This window comes from Ochlerotatus camptorhynchus, unplaced genomic scaffold, assembly GCF_037179485.1.
Source record: "Ochlerotatus camptorhynchus isolate MF236.1 unplaced genomic scaffold, CSIRO-AGI_Acam_v1.1 ptg000114l, whole genome shotgun sequence".
In the NCBI taxonomy this organism is placed as follows: domain Eukaryota; kingdom Metazoa; phylum Arthropoda; class Insecta; order Diptera; family Culicidae; genus Ochlerotatus; species Ochlerotatus camptorhynchus.
Genome location: NW_027040604.1, coordinates 1,684,991 through 1,711,448, shown reverse-complemented (window position 1 = coordinate 1,711,448; position 26,458 = coordinate 1,684,991). Strand labels below are relative to the sequence as shown.

Genomic DNA, 26,458 nt, shown 5'->3' with positions numbered 1-26,458 from the left:
ATGTACTGTATGTGCTCCTGTCATTTTTGACTTGACGATCTCGGGGAGACTCGGGTAGTAAGACTGTGTGATTGTTGGTAAGCTCCCATCTAGAGTTATGTGCTTTAAGTATATTGTTTGTATTACTTCTAGGTGACGTTAATGATTTACATAGTTAAAGATGCTAAGCGTCAAATAATAGAGGCAACAGTAGCTGCAATTTCCAAACCTATGACTAGATACCTTCCTTCAGATAGCAACTTGAGTGCGGTACAATCGATAGAACTGTTTCCACACATCGTAGGTACATGAGAAAATAGGTCATCATCTCTTTTTAACAGTGGTTGCAGGGAGGGATATCCTTCACCATTCCTCTCCAACTGGGGAGTTTGGTAAAGAGAGATGATCAACCCAATTCGTACCTTCCTCAAAGATGTCCTTGCTCGCCTAGAGAGTACTCTATCATTGGCGTAACTAATGGGGGTGCAGAAGAAACAATTTTGAGAAATTATATTATATCAAATCGATGGCAATAAGACATTTTCAGGCTCTACAAATTGGCCATGAGCCCAGGAATTTTTCTTTAACTTGTTAAAAATTTTGTAAAATTTCAAATAGAAGTTCCGGGAAGATCGTAGAAATAAAGTAAACTTGGTAGATTTCCTGGGAAATTCATAGACCTTCAGAAAAATTCGTAGAAAAAAAGAATTTCGAAAAGTTCTGAAAACTTCATGGAAGTAAATAGTGAATTTATTTAAATTTGAGGAGCTTCGTAGAAGTTAAAGGAACATTATTTTATTTTAGGGAAGCTCATTATTGATCGGGAACCTCTAACGTATGCGTGATTATGTTTGCATCATCGTACAAAGGAGGTTCCCGTTTCACCTGTGCATACAATGCCTTGGTTTTATATGCATGCACGTAACCTATAGCTCATATCATAGTAGGCTGTGTATAAAAAAAATGATTTACTTAGTTTGACAGATGCACCATGACGAAGTGGCAGCGTATTTGTGATTTGTCCCATGCGCAATCGCCGTGGGAGTGTCCCGGTGGACCGTCAAAAAGGGTTTTAGACCGAGAATAGAAAGGACAACTATCCGCGAAGGTGGCCACAGGTCGTCCGAGGTCAGCTCGGGTTCCGAGGGTTATCGCTGCTATCAAAAGAAAGATTCGGGTGAATAAGGAAAATGGCAAAGGAACACGGGATCAGTGACTTTACGGCACGGAAGATCGTAAAGGAAGATTGCGGGGCGAAGTCGAGGGCACGGAAAAAAACTCACATGATTACCAACCGCATCCGGGAGTTACGAGTCGAACGATGCAAGAAAATCTTGAACTTCCTTAAGCGAAAAAATCCGGTAATCTTGTTCACCGACGAGATCATGTTTACCGTCGATCCCGTATCAAATTCCAGAACTGACCGGTATATTAGTTCTCTTCCGGTAAAAGATGTGGCCGACGAGCACAAGAACGTGTATCTGACCAAGCATCCTGCTAGCGTTATGGTGTTTGGATTTCTTGATGGTTAGAAAGAACCGGAACAGCAAAGTTTAAAAGTAGAATGGATTTTATTTAACGACTAGCTTGAGTGGAGTCTTGAACAGGAATGAAAAGTTTTTCACCGTTGTTTATTTAAGAAAACTTAGGTTGCTAGGGGTGACGTTCGGTCTCCAAGGAGGTGATCAGCACACTGCGTTACCGATTTACTCCAACACCCCCCCTGAATCGGTCAGTCCTAGGAGGGTCCTCAGTTCGCGGAAACGTCCAGGTTCCAGGGGCTTGGTGAACGTGTCCGCTATTTGGTTTGCTGTATCAATTGCTTCGATTTGAAGTCTTCCTTGTGCCACATGGTCGCGCAAAAAATGGTGCTTTACATCGATGTGCTTGACACGCTTGCTTTCGGTGTTTGTGGCCATTGCAATGCACCCACGGTTGTCTTCGTACACCTTGAATGCCGTGTCTGGTCGAACTTGCTTCAGGTCTTCAAGGATTCCGTGCAGCCACAGCCCTTCGGAGGCCGCGGCACTTAAAGCTGCATACTCGGCTTCACACGACGACAGTGCAACGGTTTGTTGCTTGCGGCTTGCCCAAGACACGGTGTTCCCAAAGACCTTAAAGACGAAGCCACTAACGGATTTCCTATCCTCAGCATCCGATGCCCAGTCAGCGTCTGCGTACCCGACAAGTGCCTCGGCGTCGTCGTTTTGCTTGTACTGGAGCTTCAAGTTCTTCGTCCCCTTCACGTAACGGACCACTCTCTTCAGGGCTTGCCAGTGGGCCTCATCAGGTTGAACTTGGAAGCGCCCTAGGTATCCAACAGCGTAGCATATGTCCGGTCGAACACACAGCATCGTATACATCAGGCTGCCCAGCAATTGACGGTATGGATGCGACACAGGATTCGCAGCTTGTGGTGGCAGGAAACAGCCTTTCTCCATTGGGGTTTTGACATGGTTACAGTCTTGCATGCCGAACTTCGTCAGCACACGGTCCACAGCAGCTTCTTGCGCCAGGTACATGCATCCGGTGGCGCGGTCGTATCGGATCTTCATTCCAAGGAAATGATTAACCACGCCGCAATCCGTCATCTGGAGCTTCTTGGAAAGAGCACGCTTGATCTCCTTCACCAGGTCCAGTCGATCGCCAGCAATGAGCAAATCGTCCACGTAGATGATTATGTATACCCCCCCTTGATCGTCGATCCTGGTATATAGACAGTAATCATGCCGGGAACGGGTAAAGCCGAAATCCAGTAGAAGGTCGTTTAGCTTGTTGTTCCAACAGCGGGGGCTTTGCTTGAGTCCGTACAGCGATCGATCCAGCTTGCAAACGAAGTTCGGCGGTGCTGCAACTCCTTCGGGTATGGCCATGTAGACGTCTTCTTCAAGCTCACCGTAGAGGAATGCGGTCTTCACATCGAGTTGGTGAACGTGCATCCTTCGGTGGGTTGCTACAGCAAGAACGGTTCGTATCGTGGCTAACTTTGCTACGGGGGAATATGTTTCGTTGTAGTCGACTCCGAGCTTCTGTTGGAATCCCTTCGCCACCAAGCGCGCCTTGTAACGGATCGGTTCGCCATGCTCGTCCGGCTTGATTCGGAAGACCCATTTCGATTTGAGCGGAACCACACCAGCAGGGCATCTCACCAATCGCCAAGCATGGTTGTCCGCTAGCGACTGCAGTTCCTCACGGACCGCTTGCTGCCAAAGAGCTTCGTCGGCTCGTCCAGCGATCTCCTTGTACGCCTCCGGGACATCGAAGATCGAACGCTCGGCCTCATCTCGTCCAACGGAACCGTCAAATAGTACATCGGAAACGTTATGGGGAACATCTGCAGAATGGGATTGCGCGGCAGTGAAAATTTTTCCAACCAGAAATTCTTTCAACTTACCGGGGAGTCTGCGCTCCCGTTCGCTGCGCCTCGGGGTTTCCATTTCGAGATTTGAACCACGGTCTAGTTGCGAAGGGAGCGCTCCGGTTTCTTCAACACCGTCGTCTTCAACCTCGCCTTCTTCATCATCAGTCAGGATGTCGTCATGTTTAGCCACCAGCGGCTCATCGGGTTGAACGGACTGTTCAGGGGTTTGCACGTCTTCCTCATCTTGATCCTCGAACTCGTACGGAGCAACAACCAAAGGAGTTTCGTCACGGATCTGGGTGGCAAACGGAAAACTGTTTTCATCGAACTTGACATCTCTGGCTAGGAATAACTGCTTCTTCTCTTTGTTCCACAGGCGGTAGGCGTTCGGCGCATAGCCGATCATCACAGCAGGCTTGCTTTTCGGATCCAGTTTCTTCCTCTGTGCCGTGGACACCCAAGCAAATGCTTTACAGCCGAACACACGTAGTTTACTAACGTCCGGCTTGTGACCAGTCCACATTTCCGCAGGAGTCTTCCAATCAGATACCGCGGTGGTTGGACTTCTGTTCGTCAGGTATACCGCCGCTAGAACCGCTTCATTCCACAGATTCTTCGGAGTTTGGGCTTCAATCAGCATCGCACGCACCTTTTCGACGATTGTCCGATTGAACCGTTCGGACACTCCATTCTGCTGTGGTGTGTACGCTGCGGTTGGCTCGACTTGGATCCCCTTGGAAACGTACCAATCACGCTGGTCATTGGAGCAATACTCGCGCCCTTGGTCGACAGTCAGCTTCGAAATCGAATGTCCCAGAGCGGCACTCGCCATGGCCTCGTACTCTCGAAACTTCTGGAACACCTCGGACTTCTTCTTGATGGGATATACTACTGCAAAATGCGTGTAATCATCAATAAAGGTGACGAAGTACCGAGAAGCATCCCAAGTCGCTGGTGTAATTGGACCGCACACATCGGAGTGCACTCGTTCTAGAGGTCTTGTAGCACGGACTCTAGTACCCGTGAATGGTTCTCGGCACTGCTTTCCGAGAACACAAACATCACAAAAATCCAATTTATCTGGTTTCTCGGGAATACCTGTTACCATGCCATGCTTCGCGAGTGTCTGCAAACTCTTGCTCCCCAAATGAGCCAGTCGACGATGCCACAGGTTACCAGTCACAGCTCCACACATGTTGGCCGCCACCGTATCGACACGGAGATCGAGCTCGTAAAAATCGCCCCGCATGGGACATCTCGCAATCAGGTCACGACCTTGCTTCATGATTGCTTCCTTTTTCGTGAATGTGACATCAAGATCCGCTTTTGCCATCTTCTTCACAGATAGCAAGTTCGCTCGAAGATCTGGTACGAAGAGGACGTTCTTCAAGCTGATATAGTTACCTTCCTTGTTGACGCCGTTGATCGTGCCACTGTGCCGGGAAATCAGGGATTGATCATCCTTCGCCACGTTTATGACGACAGGGTGCTTCAGCTTCGTGAGGTCGGCGAAACAGTGCTTCACATTCACAAGGTGGTCCGAGGCTCCGGAATCCAGCTTAAAGGAAACTGCTCCCTCGTCCTTTGTTTGGGAGCATCTCCCGGTCATAAAAGCCACCGCCTTACCTCCAGCAGCAGCGTTAGCTTCAGCGCACCCATCTGTCTTCAACTTCACACGACAGTCCTTGGCCTTGTGCCCCTTCTTCTGGCAACGGTTACACTTTCCGGTGAACTTACCAGGCTTCTGCTTCGATCCTTGGAATGCTGCAGGTTTCTCTTGGCAGGAATCCGCTGCCCGGTTGATTTTCTTGAGCTCCTCGGCAAGAAGGCGCTCGCGAACAACATCCAGTTTTAGGTTTTCCTCACCTAGATTTTCCAGTGCCGTAACCAACGGATCGAACGACTCGGGAAGGGTAGCAAACAGCTGGGACACAATATCGTTCTCTTCAAGCTTCGCTCCGGCCAGCTTCAGTTGTCGGATCAGCTCTTCGAAGGTTTTCAGGTGATTTTTCACAGACGAACCTTCCATCATTCGTAGCTTCGCAAGTTGCTTCTTGACGAATGTCTGCGACGAGACGGACTTCTTGGCGTAGGCGGATTCAAGGCTCATCCACATCTCCTTGGACGTCTCCTTGTTCCGCACCAAATGCAGCAAATCGTCATGAACAAATGACGTCAGCAGGAACGCCGCCTTACCGTCATCTTCCTGGAACTTCGTGAGCTCGGCCGCTTCCATCGGAGGATCCTTCTTGATGATATCCAACAGCTTCACGGACTTCAGATACTTCTCCACTCGAAATTGCCAATTGTCGAAACCGGTGCCCGAGAACTGCGGGATCCCGTGGACCAAATCCTTGCGTGAGTCGCCCATAACCTCTTGATGGTTAGAAAGAACCGGAACAGCAAAGTTTAAAAGTAGAATGGATTTTATTTAACGACTAGCTTGAGTGGAGTCTTGAACAGGAATGAAAAGTTTTTCACCGTTGTTTATTTAAGAAAACTTAGGTTGCTAGGGGTGACGTTCGGTCTCCAAGGAGGTGATCAGCACACTGCGTTACCGATTTACTCCAACAGGATTGGTGGCTTCCGATGGCAAAAAAATGGACCCGATGTTCATTTCAGAAGGCGACAAGTTCAACACGGAGGTCTACATCGGAATTTTAAGTAAGTATGTTCTTCTGTGGATCAAAAAACAGTACGGTCCGAAGCCAAATGTTGTATCTCAACAAGATGGGGCTCCGTGCCGCACTTCGAACCACACTTAGTAATCCGCTGGATTACTCAATATGGCGCGTCATGAAGACCAAGGCCTGTTCTAAACGCCATCCGAGTACAGCAAGTCTCAGACAAACATTGACCCGTACCTGGAGAGAAATGGATCCAGACTACATTATTAGAACCTGCCGTGCATTCCGGAACCGTGTGGAGGCCGTAATTGCTGCAAGTGGAAACTCGATCGATGATTAACATAGTTTAAGACTCTGAGAAACATCCCCTTTTTGAATAAACAAAAAAAAACTTTTTTTTAGCCTCATGGGCTTGGAATAGTTATGGTAATTCAACAGAAAACATTGTAGAAGATTTTCGAATTTCGTAGCATTTTGAGGAGCTGCGTAAAACTTCATATATGTGTAAGGAATTTTGAAATAGTTCAGGGAATGTTTAAAAGATCTAAAAATAGTTCAATAAACTTCTAAGAACTTCAGGGATCTTCACCTCAGTTTAGGGTACTTCGTTGCAGTTTTTCAGAGATCTTACTCCAGAAAAGCTCCATAAACTTCTTGGAGGTTTTGGGAACTTCACTAAATTCAAGGAACTTTCTAGGTGTGCAAGAATATTTGTAGATGTCTTAGGTTGCTTTCCAGAAGTGCAAAGATGTTCAGGAATTTGGAATAAATTCAGGGAACTTCGTAGAAGTTGAGGAAATTTTGTTTAACCTTAGTTTTGTAGATGTTCAGGAAATGTTGCATAAGTTACAGAATATTCTTTAAAACATCCTTCCTAGACATCAGGAAATATTCGAAAGATCTCCATATAGTCGAAGATATTAGTAAAGTTCACTGGATATTTGGTAGGTTGTAGGTTGATCAGGAAATGTTCAAAAGTTTTCCAGCGTATGGAATGGCCATATTTGTACATTCTCTATAGGGAAGACCCGTGCCTTGGTGTTTTAGCTATATTATCACAAATTTGCATTCCAGCAGCTAAATTCCGGACAGAAATTTCAATTTCTGCATGTACCTAATATGTATAAATTTCTTTCTTTTCGAATATCCTTTTTTATTAGTTACAAAATCTTGAAAACATATGGGTTTGGGATCACAAATCTATTTTTATTTAAACATTAACAATGTTAAGAATTGTGAATCTGCAGCATATGCATGTACGTAATTAGTGGATTTGTTAGTTATTTCGACGCTTTTTAACAATTCTTGACACATCCCATTTTTTAAATAATTTCTTGTTGAAAATCAACAGCATTGCTATCGATGCGTGGAAATATTTCTGATCGATTGGTGATAAAATTATTGAAATTAGTCCAGGAGCAGCTGAGTTATTAACGTTTAAAATCTTTCATAATTTCGTTACATGTTCCATTTCCAGTTTTCACAAAGTGTACCCCCATATCGAAATCACCGACGTAGTCCTACGTCAAAACATTGTGCATCTTGAACACTTTCCTACGTCCTAAAGGTATTAAATTTATTCTGTGTGAACTTTACCTTGAAACAGCCCTAATTTCATAAAATTATAAAATTCAAACTCATAGAATTTAAATTTGGTTCCTATGTCTGAGATTTGACTGATCAAAAAATAAAATCTATTTACAAAATTCATGAAATTACCTAACCCTGAGAATTTTCTTAAGTTTGAGATGCTTACATTGACAAGATCTGGACTGTGATTCTATTACAAAAAATCATGAACAAACGATCATTGTTTGTTCAAAATCAATAATCGTTGTTATGGAATAAATATAATCAAATTTATTGTTTCACCATTAAATTAATAGTAAGCTTCAATGTCATATTATTGGTCACAGAAAAAAAATTTACCCAAAAATAAGTTACCTAGGACGCAATTTGAGTGAGTTTTTAATAACCCGTAGTTTTGCGAAATTAAAATGCTCTCTATATACAATTTTCACCCTGCCGTAATCTAACGGGAACTACTCTCAACTTTACACTTTCATCACCTCATCAATCGCCTGTTATTTCACGATCAGCATCTTCAACTATTAATAAATCTCAATTGGAGGCGAACCAGCCTAAGGCTGAAAGCCTCCTAAATAAAGCTAAATTAATTAATTATTAATAAATCTTCTTCTTTTTCTTCGTATCTTCTTTAAGTTGAATTAGTATAAAATGCAGAAAATATATTCAGCTTTCGGTTGACCGAATCCGAATTACCAAGCCTTTCGTTTAACTACTGCCATCATATTCTGTACAGCCACCTCCTCCACATTGTTCGCCTCAGAACGTCAGTTTGCCTTAAACTGCTTCTCGCTTCCAACAGTTGTTTAGGTCTTCTTCAAGTTCCACTTGACGATGGCTGCATGTTGTTGGTGGCATACCACTCTATGGCCTTTTTTTCTGTAATATCAGGATGCCTAATCTGGCCAAAAAAGCACGGAACACGCGTGCAAAATGTTGATGCGTTGCACCTCTTGCTTGGACGCCATTTTTATAAGTGAAGAGCAAATGTCAAAATTGGAGTTTAAACACTAGAAAAACAGGAGTGTCATATTTTGGTCACCCTTTTCTCCGTTTAGTCGATCGGAATTTTCGTATTCCTTGAAACCACAACCACGAGATAAGGATATTTATTTCACATCGAGGAAAATTTATTCATAAAACAGCATAATGTACTGCCGTAATCTATCTACCACAACGCGACCCCAACCAGAACGAGATGTTTTATTCATGGGCTCCATGCTGACTCGCTTCCAGAAGAAGAGCAGGAATCACTCAAGGGTTATCAACATTAAGATAACAATCGTTGTTATCCTGGACGGACAAACGTCGGGACGGTAATTGGATTCTTATGACGGCGAGAGTATAATTTATTGAGGGGTAGTTTCAATTAGGACCCTCCTCCCCCAGTTCTGCATCCCATTGCTGCCAGCTGAATCACTAATAATGGTATGATATTGCCACTCTGCACACGGCAAGGAGGCCTTGAACTTTAGCGAAGGCTTTAACAGGGATGCAGTGTGCCTAGCTTAACAGGTGTGCATGTTTGACGGCTTGCATGCAACTGTGTTTTTCTTTTTGCGCTTGCATTGGGCCAGAAAGAATGGCAGGAGCAGCAGCAAAAAAAACCACTCGAGTTTCACACAAAGTGACAGGTTAATTAGGCGCGCTTTTCTCCGGGGAAGCATTAGACATGAGTCAGCCCTTTGCACGCGCGCGGGAAATAAGACTCAATCTGGTTGCTTGTAGTGGAAATTAAGAACAGATGCTTTTACATTGCTCATGCTGAAAAAAGTTGTTTGAGAAATTATTCAAGCGAATCGATGTTCGTACGAATTGGTTTCTGAAAACAAAGCCTGTCATGGTAATAAATAAATCTAATGTTTATATAAACATTATCAATGTTCCGTCAAACCGTAACTTCAAGTGATCTTCACAAGCGCCACATTTCATTCAAGCTCTTTGGAACTACATGTGGTGAAATATGAAACGCACCATTTAAAGTGAATTATACATAACAATGACGAGTGCCATCACTTACTAATACATAAAATCTGCCTAGGCTTACCTGACAGAACGCGCTCTAACTCTCACTGAACCAAAGGGCAGGGCGATGACCCTGCCTGAAGATCCCGCAATACTTCAAACTGCCGAAAAATTTTCCGAAACATAACTTCAAATGCATCTGCATCATCCTAATGCACAATTAACTACTCTGGAGTATTTTTGCAGTTTCCCCAAAGTTCTTCGAAATTTCCTAAGTTCCAATAAAATATGTGAAGTTTCAGAAATTATTCTAAAAAATCTTAAGATATCACTGGGGTGCTATTGACTTCCCTTAAATTCCCGGATTCTGGAGGTTTGGATATTTTCCTGAAGTTTAGCCTGAGCATTCATAGGGCAGCCCAAATAAATTCAAAATTATTATATCTGATGGGCGGAATCTATTCAATACTTAATGAGCGCAGAATATTTTGTTGTAACATTTTTAGGTGACAATGTTTTCAAACGTTTCTTTTTATCACGATCGGCAGAACATATATATTCACCGTCAACAGCGCATATGTGCAAAAGGTGGTCCAAATAGAATCAAACCGTTTATTTATTTAAATTTGATGTTCGCAAAAAAAAAGAAGAGTGCAGGAAATTTTTCATAGCGCATTTGTAAGCGAAATATTTATCAAACGCTTATTCTTGAATTTGTAATATATTATTTCGAACATGTAATCCAACATGTTTTTGTAATCAGTTTAACCTTCCTATATTGACTCATTATTCATCATGACCAAACCTAACCAATGAAAACCGAAATTTTCCACTCACAGCACACAGTAACTTATCCTTTTTTCGACAGGTGTTTGTGGGTGACAACGGTTGTCCGAGTGTCAAAACCCCCCGGTTGGGCCAAAAATCAAACCAATTCAACCCACAACAGAGAGAAGAAGAAAAAACACCTGATCATCATAGCAAATCCCCACTTCCAGTTAAATTCCGGACGATGTTTTCACAAACAGTGTCGTTTCGGTCCCAGGGGGCAACTTTTCGGACTGAATATATTTATTTCCATCCCAGTAGGCCAGTGGGTGGAGGAAGCGAGAGACTGCGTCGAAGAAGGCCGAGGCAATGAAATGGTTTATTAAAATGATATCGTTATCAACGCTCGGGCTGTCGTCTCTGAGCTATCTCTGCCGTGCTGCTGCTGCTACTGCTGTTGTGTGTGAAGCAGCTATGGTGATGAAGGAGGGTCTTTTCTCTTTTCGGCCATCGTCGCCGGAGCGGCGGGTGAATGAGTGATGATGGTCACAGAAGATCCAGCATCATCAAGAGCCAGAGTCACACAAACACATCATCGCATCTCTTGTGACGAACGCCTGTTGCTGATGACAAGCAGCAGCAGCTTCGAGTTGAGATTGACACGCTGCCGCCGACGACCACGCCGAGATTCTATGTTCACTACTGCCATCCAGAAGGACGGACTCTGGTGGTTTTGGATATTCGAGTTCGACGCTCACCGGGGAGGAGGAGGGGGGGGGGGAATGTCATCATAAGGAAGTGCTGAACCTTCCCACAGGGCATTTTTCTGAGGTGACGAGCTGAAAACCGAGTAAACGAACGGAAGCTGGTCGTTTTGACTGGTCCATCATCATTCTCCTCCATTCGGTGGGTGAATGAGATTTGGAGTGGCAGATAAAAATGCAATTATGATGCGAAGAATGCTATCTTGGAATCAGCTATTAAGAGAGCTTTGTTTTGCTAAATAAGTTGTCCACAGCGAATAGACGGCGGAGATAGAGATGAGATGAGGTGCACTGGGAAAGATGAGTGAGCTTCCTGTCAGTGAATGCAGAGAATGGGAAAAGTGCACTTTGATAATTGGATAGTGCTAAGGGATCTTGAGAAGCCGATGAACATCTTGGGGAGGACTATAACGGCAAACAATGACTGTGAAAAGCTCCACAGAATTTCGTGATTAGCCATATAGTATGAATGGCTTCCGTCATAGTAGTTTTGGGAGCTCCTCTGGACCAGTAGACTAGTTGCAGACACCAAGCTTTGGGGATAATATGAATTAGAGTGGATCAAAATATCGATTTTGCTACACCAAGCTCAGTCGATTTCAAACCAGTTCAGTTCATGGAACTGAATGTTGGTTGGCTGATCCTCGGACTGATCAATGGAATGGTGAAGGCGTTACTTTGTATGGACACCGATTCCCTTACGACCTTCTGTGCGACTTGGATTCCATAATCAATTCGTACCTCATAGAGTTCAAAAAGCTGCCTTCGGATCAGTTTTACGAGGATGATTTCAAACATCGCGATGTTGAAATGCTTACCGAACTGCTCCAATCGCTGGCACCATGGAAAACACCGGTCTCTTTACACTTCGCCGGGACTTCTTCTCCGCCAAGCCTAAATATTCTATTTCAAGCCACCAGGGTCGTGTCTAAGAGCTGAACTTATCCTTCAACCAACTCACTGATGTCAACTTTCAGGAGCTTAACTTCAAGCCCAACAACTGACCAATCAACATTTTACAATCCCACTTAACCTGCTTCGGCTGTGATTTCAGCTCCGTCACGAATCTCCCCGCCACAAATCGATCTACCACCATCTTCAACGTTCCTTTCACTTCCTCCTTCAGGGTTTCGCTCTCCCCACTAACCAACTCACAAATCACATTCTGAATCGGCATTATGACCAGTAGCAGTCCCTTCATGGTCATCTTTTCAATCAGCTTCCGGAATGATGCCATCCGCTTCCCAACTTCGATTAAACTGTTCTGAAACAACAAAGCCTTCCGCACCAGATCCTCGAACAGTTCGATCGTCTTGTGTGGAGGTTCTCCGATCTCGAAACCTTTCGGTAGTGTACCATCGACGTACACGTCAGAAGAATATGTTGCCTGGTAGGCCATGATTTGTAGCCATGGTACGATAGTAACAAACTGAAAATATTTTGTCAGTTTAGTTCCAACCACCGAAGAGACAAGTCGAAATATAATAAGCTCTTAAACCTAAAACTAGTTTCCTTATCTTCGAGAATACAACGTATTTTGGCGACGAGGTAAAGTTCCTGCGATTTTCCGGAAGTAACATCAAGCTCTGTTCCTGTTTTACCGTTGAAGCCCTCAAATCACTACGAAATCAAGAATGTCCGACAACGATCTGAAGCAAGCAATTCTCCGGCTGACGGAACTGATCGCCAACCAGCAGCAGCAGATTAGAGACCTTCAACAGGTCAACGCCAATCAAGTTGGAAGCGAGAAGATCATCGAGTCACTTTCCACCGGAATTGACGAGTTTCGTTATGATCCAGACGGAGGACTATTTTTCGAATCGTGGTACGCTCGATACGATGACGTATTCAAGGAGGACGGGAAGCACCTGGACGATAAAGCTAAGGTCAGGCTGCTTCTGAGGAAAATCGGCACTCAATTCCACGAACGCTACGTGAACAGCGTTTTGCCGAATCATCCACGGGATTTGGTGTTCAAAGAAACCGTCAAGAAGCTTAAGAAGCTCTTGGGACGCCAAAAGTCACTCTTCATCGGACGTTATCAGTGTTTGCAGTACATCAAAAACGATGCTGATGATTTTTCGTCGTACAAGCACTGTGAAGCGTTCCAGATCGAGAAGCTCTCCAGTGACCAATTCAAGACGATCAGGTTCGTATGCGGTCTCCAGTCACCGTGCGATTCTGACATCCGGACCAGGCTGATTGGAAAGCTGGAAGCAGAAGAAACTGCATCGCCGGCTGATGGCGCAACGCTGAAGCTTGAAAACCTGGTTGAGGAGTGCAACCGCATTATCAACCGCAAGCAGGATACGAAGATGATCGAGAAAGGTTGCAAAGATAGATCTATCGTTGATGCAATATCTCGACATTCAACAAGTAGGAAGGAGAAATTACCAAAAACGCCTTGCTGGTTCTGTGGGGATTTACAGTATGTGAAGGAGTGTCCCTACCAGTCCCATACCTGTGTGAACTGCAAGCGGAAGGGCCACAAGGAAGGTTACTGCTCATCATCCGAAAAGACGTCAGCAAAGAAGGTCGATAAACCGAAACCTAAAGACTTCGTCTAATCTAAGGGTATCTCGGTCAAGCGAATCAACCTAACGAAGAACCGGAAGTATGCCAAGATCGAAATCAACGGCTCAACAGCGATATTGCAGCTCGATTGTGCTTCCGACATCACCATTATTTCCAAGCAGACTTGGATTGCCGTGGGTAAGCCTGTCATCAATTCTACGGAAGTCATCCCCGGGAGTGCATCAGGTGACAGCATCGATATCCTGGGTGAGTTCAACGCCGAAATCACCGTTCAAGACGTAAGAAAGGAAGGCCGCATTTTCGTCACAACAAACCCGGATCTCAACGTTCTCGGTATCGAAACAATCGATCAGTTCGATCTCTGGTCGGTTCCATTCAACTCGCTAGTGAACACCATACAGCACAACTCAAACGAAACCATGCAATCCCTGCAACTCAAGTTTCCTGAAGTGTTCCAGACCTCGCTCGGATGCTGCACAGGTAACGCTCTACTCGAAGCTAAATTCTCGTCCTGCGTATTGCCCTAAGAGACCGGTTGCCTACGCTGCACTTCCGAAGGTTGATGCTGAGCTCCAAAGGCTTCAAAAAAACGGCATCATTTCACCAGTCAAGTTTTCCGATTGGGCTGCTCCCATAGTGGTGCTTCGCAAGTCCGATGTCTCCGTAGGCATTTGTGGTGACTACTCTACAGGTCTGAACGATGCCCTCGAGTCAGATCGCCATCCACTGTCACATCCAGACGACATCTACGCCGAACTAGCCAATTTTCCATCGATTTATTGGATGCCTACCTGTAGGTCGAGTACAATCGATTGCCACCAGGAGTCAAATCTGCGCCTGGAGCGTTCCAGAGGCCGTTCATTGACAGTATGGTTGCTGGCATTCCAGGTGGCAAGCCATACCTGGACGACATCTTGATCGCTGGAAAAATTCAACAGGATCATGATCGCAGCCTGAACGCTGTGATTCACCGGATCCGTGAGTTTGGCTTCCACTTACGCAACGAGAAGTGCCGGTTCTGTCTTCCGCAGATCAAGTTTCTGGTCACATAATCGATAAAGATGGTCTCCGCCCAGATCCTGCTAAACCCAACGCTATCTCCGAGATGCCACCACCGATGAATGTATCGCAACTACGTTCGTACCTTGGTGCGATCAACTATTACGGACGATTCGTTGGCCAGATGAAGGAACTTCGAGCGCCGCTTGACCGTCTACTAAAGAAGGATGCTCCTTGGAAAAGAACCACGGACTGCCAAAAGTCGTTTGACCGTTTCAAAACTCATTTCGACCCCAACAAGAAAATCATCGTCGCTGGAGACGCTTCCAGGAATGGTTTGGGCACTGTAATCCTACATCGCTTCTCCAACGGCTCCGTCAAAGCCGGAGCTCAAGTTTCGAGGTCGCTGACACCTGCGGACGAAAATTCGTGCTGCAGACCGACCACAAACCGCACCTTGAAATTTTCGGCAGCAAGAACGGCATTCCCGTTTACACCGCCAATCGTCTTCAGCGTTGGGCGCTAACGATGCTGCTGTATCCGACATCCAGTTCATCTCAGCGGCTAGTTTTGAACATGGCGACGGGTTGTCCCGCTTGATGAGCTGTCACAGCAAACCAGACGAGGAATACGTGAATGCTGCTCTCCAAACGGAATCTGACGTGAAGGCAATTCTCGCATACTCAACATCCAACTTGCCGGTCACATCCGATATGATCTCCAAGGGAACGCAAGACGACCTGGTCCTACCAGAGGTAATCAACTACATCCGCAATGGCTGGCCAAACACTGTAAGCGAGCTACCAGATACAGCTGTTCGACAGTTCTATTCCCAACGAGAGAGCCTCCAGGTCACGCAAGACTGCGTCATGTTCGCTGACAGAGTTGTAGTTCCAGAACGATTCCGCAAGCGCATCATCCGACAACTCCACCTTGGACACCGCGGAATAGACCGAATGAAGTCACTCGCAAGTAGTTTCTTTTCCTGGCTCAACATCGACGACGATGTTGAAACGTTTGTGCGCCAGTGTCGCCCCTGTGCTGTTGCAGCAAAATCGCCCCGTAAGACTACCCTTGAATCGTGGCCGATACCAACGAAACCGTGGGAGAGGATCCACATCGAACGCAGGTCATGGTTATCACTACCTCATCGTGGTCGACGCCTATTCAAAGTGGCCGGAAATCTTCAGATCCCGCAGTACAACTATTACAGTGACATTGGAAATCCTGCAAGAAACTTTCGCAAGGTACGGCAACCCACACACGCTCGTTTCGGACAACGGTACCCAGTTTGTAAGTGCTCGATTCAAGCAATTCTGTGAAGAAAATGAGATCCGCCACCTGAGGACAGCCCCTTACCACCCACAATCGAATGGGTAAGCTGAACGTTTTGTCGGCACCCTTAAGAGAGGACTGAAGAAACTCACCGAAAGGGGAAACCATGGTAACATTCCAAAATCTCCAGACGTTCCTCTCAGTTTTCCGGTCAACTCCAAATAGAACCGCTCCGGATGGTAATACACCTGCCCATCTATTTTTACGAAGACCAATACGAACAACGCTGGACCTATTGAAACCCTGTGTTCAGAGTCCAACCTTGGAGTACAAAAACGATATCCGGATGAAAATGATGCCGATCAATCTCCAAATCCACGCAATCAACTTCCCTTGGCCTAGCTAGTTGACGAGTTCCACCTATAAGCTCCGAAACCGTTGGTCCTAGCAGTGCTGATAGTAGAACCAATTTCAGATGATGAACTGATTCCTGATGATGACGAGCCCGATGATGTAATGACGGATGACGAATCTGTTGTTCCTGCGAACAGTGTGAATATTCAAGAACCAGTTCAACAGCGCAAAGAAAGAACCCGTAGACTTCCAGGTTGGCTGGTACCCTACGATCTCTTTTGAAAAAAAACTAAAAGGGACAGCCCTATGGGGTTGTACGCAATGGTGTCGTAGGACTACGCGGTTTTTCTATAATAAATCTTATTTGTTAACTGCAGCAGGAGCTTGTGTTTTGTGTAGGAATAGGAATTTGAGGAATACTTCAGTATGACGCGCTTGACATAGATTGCCCACAGCGACTCACGAAGAGCGACTGATTCCGATCAATAGCGGTGCGGCTTTTTCCCCCTTTCTATGAATGCTCATGTGGGCTGCAGCTCGTTGCTTGCAGACAGCCTTTCGTTGTGTACTGGAGAACACCACCACTCACCACGTGGTGATTGAAGAAACACCGTTTGGTGAGACCGGATGGAATTCAACATTGAAATCTGTGTTAGGGAAAGCGCTTTTCGTAGGCAATCGGTGATAATTTTAACTATCATAGCAACAGTTGCACATTTGTGCAATTTCCAATAGTGACATTTTGAAAAATAATAAACTCTTAATTTTAACAGATTTGTAGAAAAAATTCCTATCTATTGGCGTATTAAGAATTAAAATCCATCATCTTTGGATCAAAATCAGTCCACTTTCATGCCACGACCGGCTTTGATTTTTGAAATTACACCCCCAATATTTCCTTCAAGAACATGGTATGTTAGATTTAAACATGTCTATGTAGAGCTGGAATTAGGCGTAACAGCTTTTGTAAACAACGACATCTCTCGATGATTTTTTGGATTGCACGGCATGCCCACGCAAACCAATATTTCCGTCGGGTAGGGGAAGTCATACCCTACTTGATGGTTATGTTGATTTGCGCGGGCGAGCCTTGACATTCAAGACATCATCGAAAGAAGTGAATGTTTTCAAAAGCTGTTATGTCCTATCTTGATATGGGAACTGACATCCTATTGATGACCTTGACAAATGTCCAAAAATACTCTTTTACAAATTTATGGTGGTACTAAAACGGACCGTTTTGTTGTGATTGTTGAGTAATGCTGAGCTATTAGGGTGTTAATCACAGATGAGACTGGTGAACTGTATATTGTTTGGAAGGAGGTTGACGCGCTTGGCATAGTTGGCCCACAGCGACTCACGAAAAGCTACTGATTCCGATCAATAGCGGTGCGGCTTCTTCCTCCTTCTATGGATGCTCATATGGGCTGCAAATCGCTGCTTTCAGGCAGCCTTTCGATTTGTACTGGAGAACAATGTTCAACGCCACGCGCCGAAAGCACTGCTGCTGCTGCTGATGCCAATAACCGGACACCACCACACACAGTGATTGGAACTGAATCCGATCAGTGGTTCAGACCAGCCTTGATAGCTAGCTGCTTGCGGGGAGCCTTTCGTTGTGTACTGGAGAACACGGTGATTGAATAAACATCGTTTGGTGAGACCGGATGGAATTCAACTTTGAAATCTGTGCTAGGGAAATCGCTTTTCGCAGGTAATCGGTGATAATTTTATTTGTCATAACAACAGTTGCACATTCGTGCAATTTTCAATAGTGACATTTTAAAAAATAATAAAGTCTTAAATTTAGCAGATGCGTGGGAATATTTTTGATCGATTAGTGATAAAATTCGTTCAGGGGCAGCTGAGTTATTAACGTTCAAAATCTTTCATAATTTTGTTACATGTTTCATTTTCCGTTGTCACAAAGTGTACCCGTACCCCCATATAAAAATCACAGACGTAGTCCTACGTCAATAAAGGGGATGTACCATCGGCGTACACATCAGAAGAATATGTTGCCTGGTAGGCCATGGTTTATAGCCTAGATTACAACTGTAGTTGGCAAAGGTCATCGCCTTCATGACCTCGCTCATCCTAATGTGTTGACAATGTGTTCGCTGTGAGGAAATTTCAAGGGGTAGGTCATTCCGCACGCCCATCTTGGGTAGACTTTTTTGTTAGTGTACCGCAAGTGTGCCGCAGGTTTGCTGATTGTGCCGGTCATTAAGCAAGCTGCGATTATATGTAAAATATCCATCCCGGTAACCCGGTATTTCTAACACCTTGAATGTTTTGGTTTGAAATCGCAAGGATAAATCGGACTGAGGATGACGTGGAAAGTGACGATGTGTGAAATTTTGGTGTTTTGTGTTCATAGGATAATAAAAGTCCTGTGTTTTAGAGTTTTATAATGCCCTCAAAGCCAGATCAGAAACCTAGCCTTTCGTGGTTTTAAAGGCACTGATCTATCAGCGGCCGGAAAAAGTTGGAACCGGTGGGGAGCATTGTTGGAGACGGACTACGGAGGATGATGAATAGACTTCTTTAGATTGTTTTATGTGATTTGCAGCATTAAGGGTACTTAAAGGGTCTGATTAACTGCCTCTTTCTCTTGAGCCCACTCTAGAACCTACATTTCGTATTTGTGAACGGCTGGTATGAGTTTGTCTGGTATATTTAATTAGAGGATGTTCCTGAATATACAGTCAAACAGCACGTAATGTTTTGAACAACTTCAATGACAGTTGTCCAGCAGTGCACCCATTTTATTTACAACAATCCAATGCCTACGATATTGTGCCGATGCCAATCTGTGCCGAATCTAATTTCGGCACAATGTGCTGAGTGACTTACCCCTTGGGAAATTCACGGTTGAAGTTATGAAATCAAAAATTGGATTTTGTCGACAACAGTGATTATCATTTTGACACATGCAGAGAGCAGGCGCAGATATAGTACAGTGTTGCCAGTAACTTTAAATATCATGAAAATTTCTAACCATGGGTGCCAATGAAAGTGCCCAGGTGTGTCCGTCTGTATTTTTGGCACACTGTGCGGAGTGCCCAACCCCATGAGGCCAATTAACTTAGTCTACCACCCTTGATAGCAAGTTGCTGTTCCGTTCACATGTGGACAAAACATCCATCAAGTGCAACGTCTTGATTAGGTCGTTTTGTGCACTTATCAACAGCAAGTCAACCCTTTCCATTAAAAAAAAGCTTGCCGTCCACAAGCTCCCCACCATTGAGTACGGGACGCCAATCTTGGAGAGCTGTGCAAAGTGCCTTCACCTCACCAGAACAAGATCCTTAGGATAATCCTCAATTCGAAATTCTCAGAGAGTACGTTCACCCTCGAAAGGTTCAGAGATGTCTATCTGAGATCAAATCACGAGAGCGTACGCTACATTGCTAATTAGGTTAAATTATTCGTAGTTAAGTGGGTTATCAAATTCGATTATTATCGACGCATCAATCACATGAGAAATCAAAATTAATACTTTAGGCGGTTATATCAGGCAACAGTTTACAGTTGGGCGACTCCTAACGAAATCTGGGCAGAATGCTGAAAGGGCCACCAAAGGTTCTTTTCATTCAGTTTTTAGGCTAAAATCCATTTTCAACCTCAAATTCGAGTTGGTACAAGAACGGGTAATTTCAAGGCAGTTACCAAAATCTGATTTGAATTCTAAATTCAACTTGTGCTATTTCTATTATCATCATTTGTTTAAAAGAATTAGCTAGCTAACGATTTTCATAGCCTGCTTTGGCCGTAGCCTACTTTTTTTTTTTTTTTTTTTTTTTTTTTAACTCTTTATTTGTTCCAAATTCAAAATTAATTACATTTCATTTTAACCTAGGTGCTCCAGTTACTGCAGTAACGTACCAGCCTTAATTGTTATGATATATATCTAAGTGTTTTTACATTGTTCATGTCTTGGCAATTCAGTATTTTAAACAGGTTTTTTAACCTGCATGTCAGTATAACAATTGATATCTTAAAACTAAAAACTAAAACTAAATCTTATCTAAGTATAAAGGGAATTAATCGTTGCAATTGAGGATTGCAACGATTTTTGCCTGAAATTATTAATTATTTTGTTGGACATTTGTGCTAAAGTCTCAACATTCGAAATTCTATGTACTTCGGTTGTACTGTACCAGGGAGGCAACTTCAAAATCATTTTCAGAATTTTGTTCTGAATCCTTTGAAGTGCTTTTTTCCTGGTAGTGCAGCAACTAGACCATATTGGTACAGCGTAAAGCATGGCCGGTCTAAAAACTTGTTTAAATATTAGAAGTTTATTCGTCAGGCAAAGTTTGGATTTCCTGTTTATAAGAGGATACAAACATTTAATATATTTGTTACATTTGGCTTGAATGCCCTCAATGTGATCTTTAAAAGTTAATTTTTGGTCAAGTATTAATCCAAGATATTTCACTTGGTTTGACCAGGAAATTGGAACTCCGTTCATAGTCACTATGTGACTACTACTAGGTTTCAAAAACGAAGCTCTAGGCTTATGTGGAAATATTATAAGTTGAGTTTTGGAAGCGTTGGGAGAAATCTTCCATTTTTGTAAATAAGAAGAGAAAATATCTAAACTTTTCTGAAGTCTGCTGCAAATAACACGAAGACTTCTTCCTTTAGCGGAAATGCCTGTGTCATCAGCGAACAAAGATTTGTGGCAACCCTGAGGCAAATCAGGGAGGTCCGAAGTGAAAATGTTATACAATATAGGCCCAAGAATGCTACCCTGAGGAACTCCTGCCCTAACAGGTAGTCGATTAGATTTGGAATTTTGATAATTTACTTGAAGAGTTCTGTCAGTTAAATAATTTTGAACTAATTTCATAATATAAAGTGGAAAATTAAACTTTTTCAATTTAGCAATCAAACCTTCATGCCAAACACTGTCGAATGCTTTTTCTATGTCTAGAAGAGCAACTCCAGTTGAGTGGCCTTCAGATTTGTTTGAACGAATTAAATTGTTAACTCTTAAGAGTTGATGAGTAGTTGAATGCCCATGGCGAAATCCAAACTGCTCATCTGCAAAAATTGAGTTCGTATTGATGTGAAGCATCATTCCATTCAAAATTATCTTTTCAAAAAGTTTACTTATTGAAGAAAGCAAACTTATTGGACGGTAGCTAGAAGCTTCAGCTGGATTTTTATCCGGCTTCAAAATTGGAACAACTTTTGCATTTTTCCATTTATCAGGAAAGTATGCCAAATGGAAACATCTGTTAAATAATTTTACCAAGAAAGACAAGGTACTCTCTGGGAGTTTTTTGATGAGGATATAGAAAATTCCATCATCACCTGGAGCTTTCATATTTTGAAATTTTTTAGTTATAGACCTTACTTCGTCCAAATCAGTCCCCCAGGAATCATCAAAAATATTTTCCCGAGAGAAAATATTCAGAAAATCCCGAACAACCTGATTCTCAATAGGACTAGTAAGACCCAAACTGAAATTATGGGAACTCTCGAATTGCTTAGCAAGTTTCTGAGCTTTTTCCAAATTTGTGATCAAAATTTTACCACCTTCTTTAAGCGCTGGAATAGGCTTTTGAGGTTTTTTCAAAATTTTTGTGAGTTTCCAAAAGGATTTGGAACTCGGGTCTAAATTAGAAATATTATTTTCAAAAGTTTTGTTCCTCAGGGCAGAGAATCGCTTTTTAATTTGTTTTTACAAATCCCGCCAGATAACTTTCATGGCAGGATCGCGTGTTCTTTGATATTGTCTCCTACGGACATTTTTAAGACGGATCAAGAGCTGAAGATCATCGTCTATTATAATTGAATCGAATTTAACCTCGCATTTTGGTACTGAGGCAGCTCTTGCTTCAACTATAGAAGTAGTCAGAGATTCAAGAGCATAATTAATTTCATCTTTGGTTTGCAAAGGAATGTTTGGATCGAAGTTATATTCCATAAATGTTCGATACTGCTCCCAATCAGCTCTATGGTAATTGAAAGTAGAGCTGTTGGGATTACAAATTATTTCTTGGGATATTTCAAAAGTTACTGGAAGGTGATCAGAACCGAAGTCAGCATGGGTAACCAATTGGCTACAAAGTTGACATGAATCAGTTAAGACCAAATCAATAGTGGAGGGATTTCTTGCAGAAGAAAAGCATGTTGGGCTGTTTGGATATTGAATAGTGTAATAACCTGCAGAACAATCATCAAACAGAATATTACCATTGGAATTGCTTTGAGCATTATTCCATGAGCGGTGTTTTGCATTAAAATCACCAATAATGAAGAATTTAGACCTATGACGGGTAAGTTTCTGGAGGTCACCCTTGAGAAAATTCTTTTGCTGGCCTACGCATTGGAATGGCAAATAGGCAGCTATAAACGTAAGTTGTCCAAATTTTGTTTCAACAGAAACCCCCAAAGTTTCAAAAACTTTGGTTTCAAATGAAGAAAGAATTTTATGTTTGATTCGTCTATGAATAATGATGGCAACGCCACCACAGGGTCCATCAAGACGATCATTTCTATAAATCAAGTAATTTGCGTCCTTCTTAACCTTATGGTCAGGTTTAAGGAACGTTTCAGTTATAACGGAAATATGCACGTTATGAACTCTTAAAAAGTTAAATAGCTCGTCTTCATTATCTTTAAGAGATCGAGCATTCCAATTTACAATATTTAATGCTTTAAAATCCATTACTGAATTTTAAAGTCATGACAATATTATTTGCAAATTTTACTCCAGTTTGAATAGCATCAAACATGGAGTTAGATTTAAGCATATCAGAAATCATGTCAATTAATGAATTCTGTAAAAATTCCATTTTGGGGGCAGTAATGCTTCCTAAGTCAAAATTGTCAAAATTTCCATTAGAACGTTGGTTAGTATTTTGATTTCTACCCGCTGCAATAGCAGCATAGGTAGCTCCATTAACTCGCTGAACATTGTTAGCAGCGAGGGGAGTAGGTACAGATGAAACATTTGAAGCAGGGGAGATATTTGTACCTACGGGTACGAATGTAGAATTTGTTCCTCGCTGACCGTTGTTAACAGCAGAGGAATTTGTACCTGGTCGGAAACGTGGAGCGTTTCCTACCTGACGGTTAGAACGAGATTGTAGGATCGCTTTGCGAGTCTTACATTCCCAAAAATTGGATTTGTGGTTTTCACCACAATTTGAACATTTAAATTTCTTAGGATCTTCCTTCACAGGACAGTCGTCCTTTGCGTGAGAGGAATCACCACAATTCATGCATTTAGCTGGCATGTAGCAATTTTTAGTTCCGTGACCCCATCCCTGGCACTTACGGCACTGGGTGAGGTTTTGGAAATTTCCTCCAGTCTTCCTGAAGTGTTCCCACTTCACTCGGACATGGAGCATAAGGCTAGCTTTTTCTAAGGCCTTAAGGTTGTTTAGTTCATTAGACTTGAAGTGAACTAAATAAAAATCATTAGAAATCCCGTTGCGCGAATCGCCAGGACGGGATTTCATTTTCATTTTGATTACTTGGAGTGGCACAACTCCAAGTAATTTTGCCAGTTCATCTTTGATCTGATCCAGGGATTCACCACTGGGCAGTCCTTTCATGACAACCTTGAACACACGTTCAGTTTTGGTGTCGTAAGTAAAAAATTTGTGCTTCTTCTCAGTAAGATACTTGAGAAGACATTTAAATCCGTCCAAGGTTTCAGCCAATACACGGCATTCACCCCGACGTCCAATTTGTAGTGAAAACTTAACTTTCACGAAATTCAAAAGTTCCATGCGAAGAGCATGGAAATCGGTAGTGGTTATCACAATAGGGGGAATCTTTTCCTTCTTGGCATTAAGCCGGGAAAGTTTACTAGAATTTTTCTTGGATGATAGATCATTCTCATCATCCGTGAGCAAATCAAATTGATTACTCAAATTAATTTCATCAGAAGGGGGGTCAAGAGTTTGCCCCTTTCTTTTGCGTTTAGGCGCCATGGCGGCAGTAAATTTTTATCCAAATCGACTTCCAAGCAGATTACTATAAGAATCTGAAGGATCGAAGAGGAATTTTCCAAATCGATATCCAAGAAGGATTACCTCGGGTAGGGTCCAAACAAGGATCGAAGAGGAATAAGAGTTGAACAAGGTAGAAAATTTTTACAGGTTGAGCACTGAAAAGTGCTGTTTAAATTTGTTGTAGCTTTAGGTAGTAGTAACACTTCCTTCAGCAAAAAGCAAATAGATCCGCACGGCAAGAGAGCACGATGCGGACTGCCGTAGCCTACTTTGGTACCACGCTTGACTTGGCGTTAAATGAGTTTCTGCAGTTAGAAATAAGCCAATGAACGGAATTGCTACAATGGTAATTTAATGTATTGATAAAATTGTTCCCCAACCAAATCCCTTCCTTGTTAGGCCTCATAATTGGAATGTTAATGATGACAAATGATACCTTCCAATACAGTGGGGGATGGGTTGGTACCTTTTATATTATTGGGAAAGCCTTCTCACTCGTAGGAAAATTATTTATTTCCATACACACTAGGGACGGTCAGGGTAAAATGGGCACACTAAGAGAATTATGTTGTCCATTGTGAAAATCAGGTTATTCTAAGAATCGGTAGAGTCTGCGAAATAAAGTATCGAAATTAAAAAGATTGTCTCATAAATTTTTGCCACAAGAAATCGGTAGATTTTCTATTTTAGTTATTGCTGAAGTTATTGCTGAAGTCGAAAATTTACACAATTGCGAAGCGATTAAATTAGTTTTGCCCTAATTTTCAAAAACAATGATGTATGATAAAAATAGTGACATTGAAAGTTATCCCGACGAATAAAGTATCTGTCCATTTCACCCCCCCACCCCGTCCAATCCACCCCTACACGGAGTAACAAGTCATTCTGAAACGAAATATCGTCGTTCATGAAAATTGAGGACCCTGTTTGTACTCTATTCCGTAATTGTACATTTGATCGACCATGTCACGATACGTTTTGATTGCTCTATTTACATTTGCTTCACGGTTCGATAATTGCCAAACGTAAATGAGGTTCCCCATACGAATCCATCCAGCTTTCACCTAAGCCGCTGAAACACAAAAACGCAAACCACTTGTGCACACAACAGATGTCCGTTGTTTTCCCTCCTTGCATTACATGTAGCACTAAATTCACATGCATCTCATTTGATTAAGAGCGCAAACCGCGGGAAACTTACCATCCATCGCCGGGGAGGGTGCTTCAGTTCGGAAAACGAAACCAAACCAAGCACCCGGAAGCACCAACCGCAAGTCATGGATCGTCGTCGTCGTCGTCGCTGGAAGGCCATAGAGCAGCTGCTGTTTTTCGCTGCAAACTTCCAGACAATGGTCGTGAACTTTCCGACTCTCGGCAAACTATTTCGGAACCATTTCAGAGCATCAGCTGGACCATCACACAGCATCCGGACGCTTTGGTCGCTCGGACCGACGGACGGATGGACGAAACTTTGCTTGATAAATAGTCAAAGTTTGCATGCACCCTTCTGCAGCTGGAAATTGGGGTAGATTTAATGCTGCATTTGATGGGCGGAGTGCTTAAGTCGGATGTGCGGTACTTAATTGCTACGGGGTAACTTTTTGCATAAACATCAGTTCCATTTTAGAGAAGAACCTTTGTGAATCGCAGTCAAAGTACTTCCGACGAGAACGCGCTGCTTAGCTTTTTATGGTACAATACCTCCTTTGAAGCGACTGTGGGTGGTAAATGTGATTGTTCACACACTTTTTCGATCCTCTGTCAGCATTAGGAGTTTTTCCGCGATTGTGTGGTTTCCCTCTGTTATGTCTATATGGGGGGGAAAAGTAACGGCTTTGTGCGGTGAATGCGAAAACAGGTAACAAAGATTTCGGCAGCACAATTCAATTATTCAGTGATTCATTTAACTGAAACGAGTTTTGCTTTAATGGTTAAATGGATTTTCTTCTTTGAATGAGAGACTGGAGTGATAATGTCATGAGGGAATGGAAAGTTAAACATTACTAAATGAAATAAAACGAGATTTTCTGGAAAAAAACAAACTCCTTACAAAAAGTTCCGGATTAAACAAATGGTGAGAATGCAATCTGGAAGGAACGTGATACCTACACACTTAGAAAAATTAATGTAAATTTAGGTGCCCTGAGACTAACATATACGAGCGTCAATTTTGACATACAATTGAGCCATAATAGACGTAAAATTCAGCTCAATCAAACGTACTTTCGAATTTTTCGGAGCACATTATTTTACATGAAATGTTTG

The 26,458-nt window shown here is 43.0% G+C and overlaps 1 protein-coding gene across 1 annotated transcript; it reads left to right on the top strand.

Annotated features, from left to right (window-relative positions):
* The first annotated feature begins 12,685 nt into the window (after positions 1-12,685).
* On the top strand, positions 12,686-25,679 carry LOC135699697 (uncharacterized protein K02A2.6-like). Its single transcript, XM_065219989.1, has 6 exons — positions 12,686-13,585; positions 13,640-14,101; positions 14,384-14,564; positions 14,663-14,979; positions 15,059-15,376; positions 25,593-25,679. Exons 1-6 carry the CDS (start codon positions 12,686-12,688, stop codon positions 25,677-25,679), a joined length of 2,265 nt encoding a protein of 754 aa, XP_065076061.1.
* Positions 25,680-26,458: the final 779 nt, after the last annotated feature.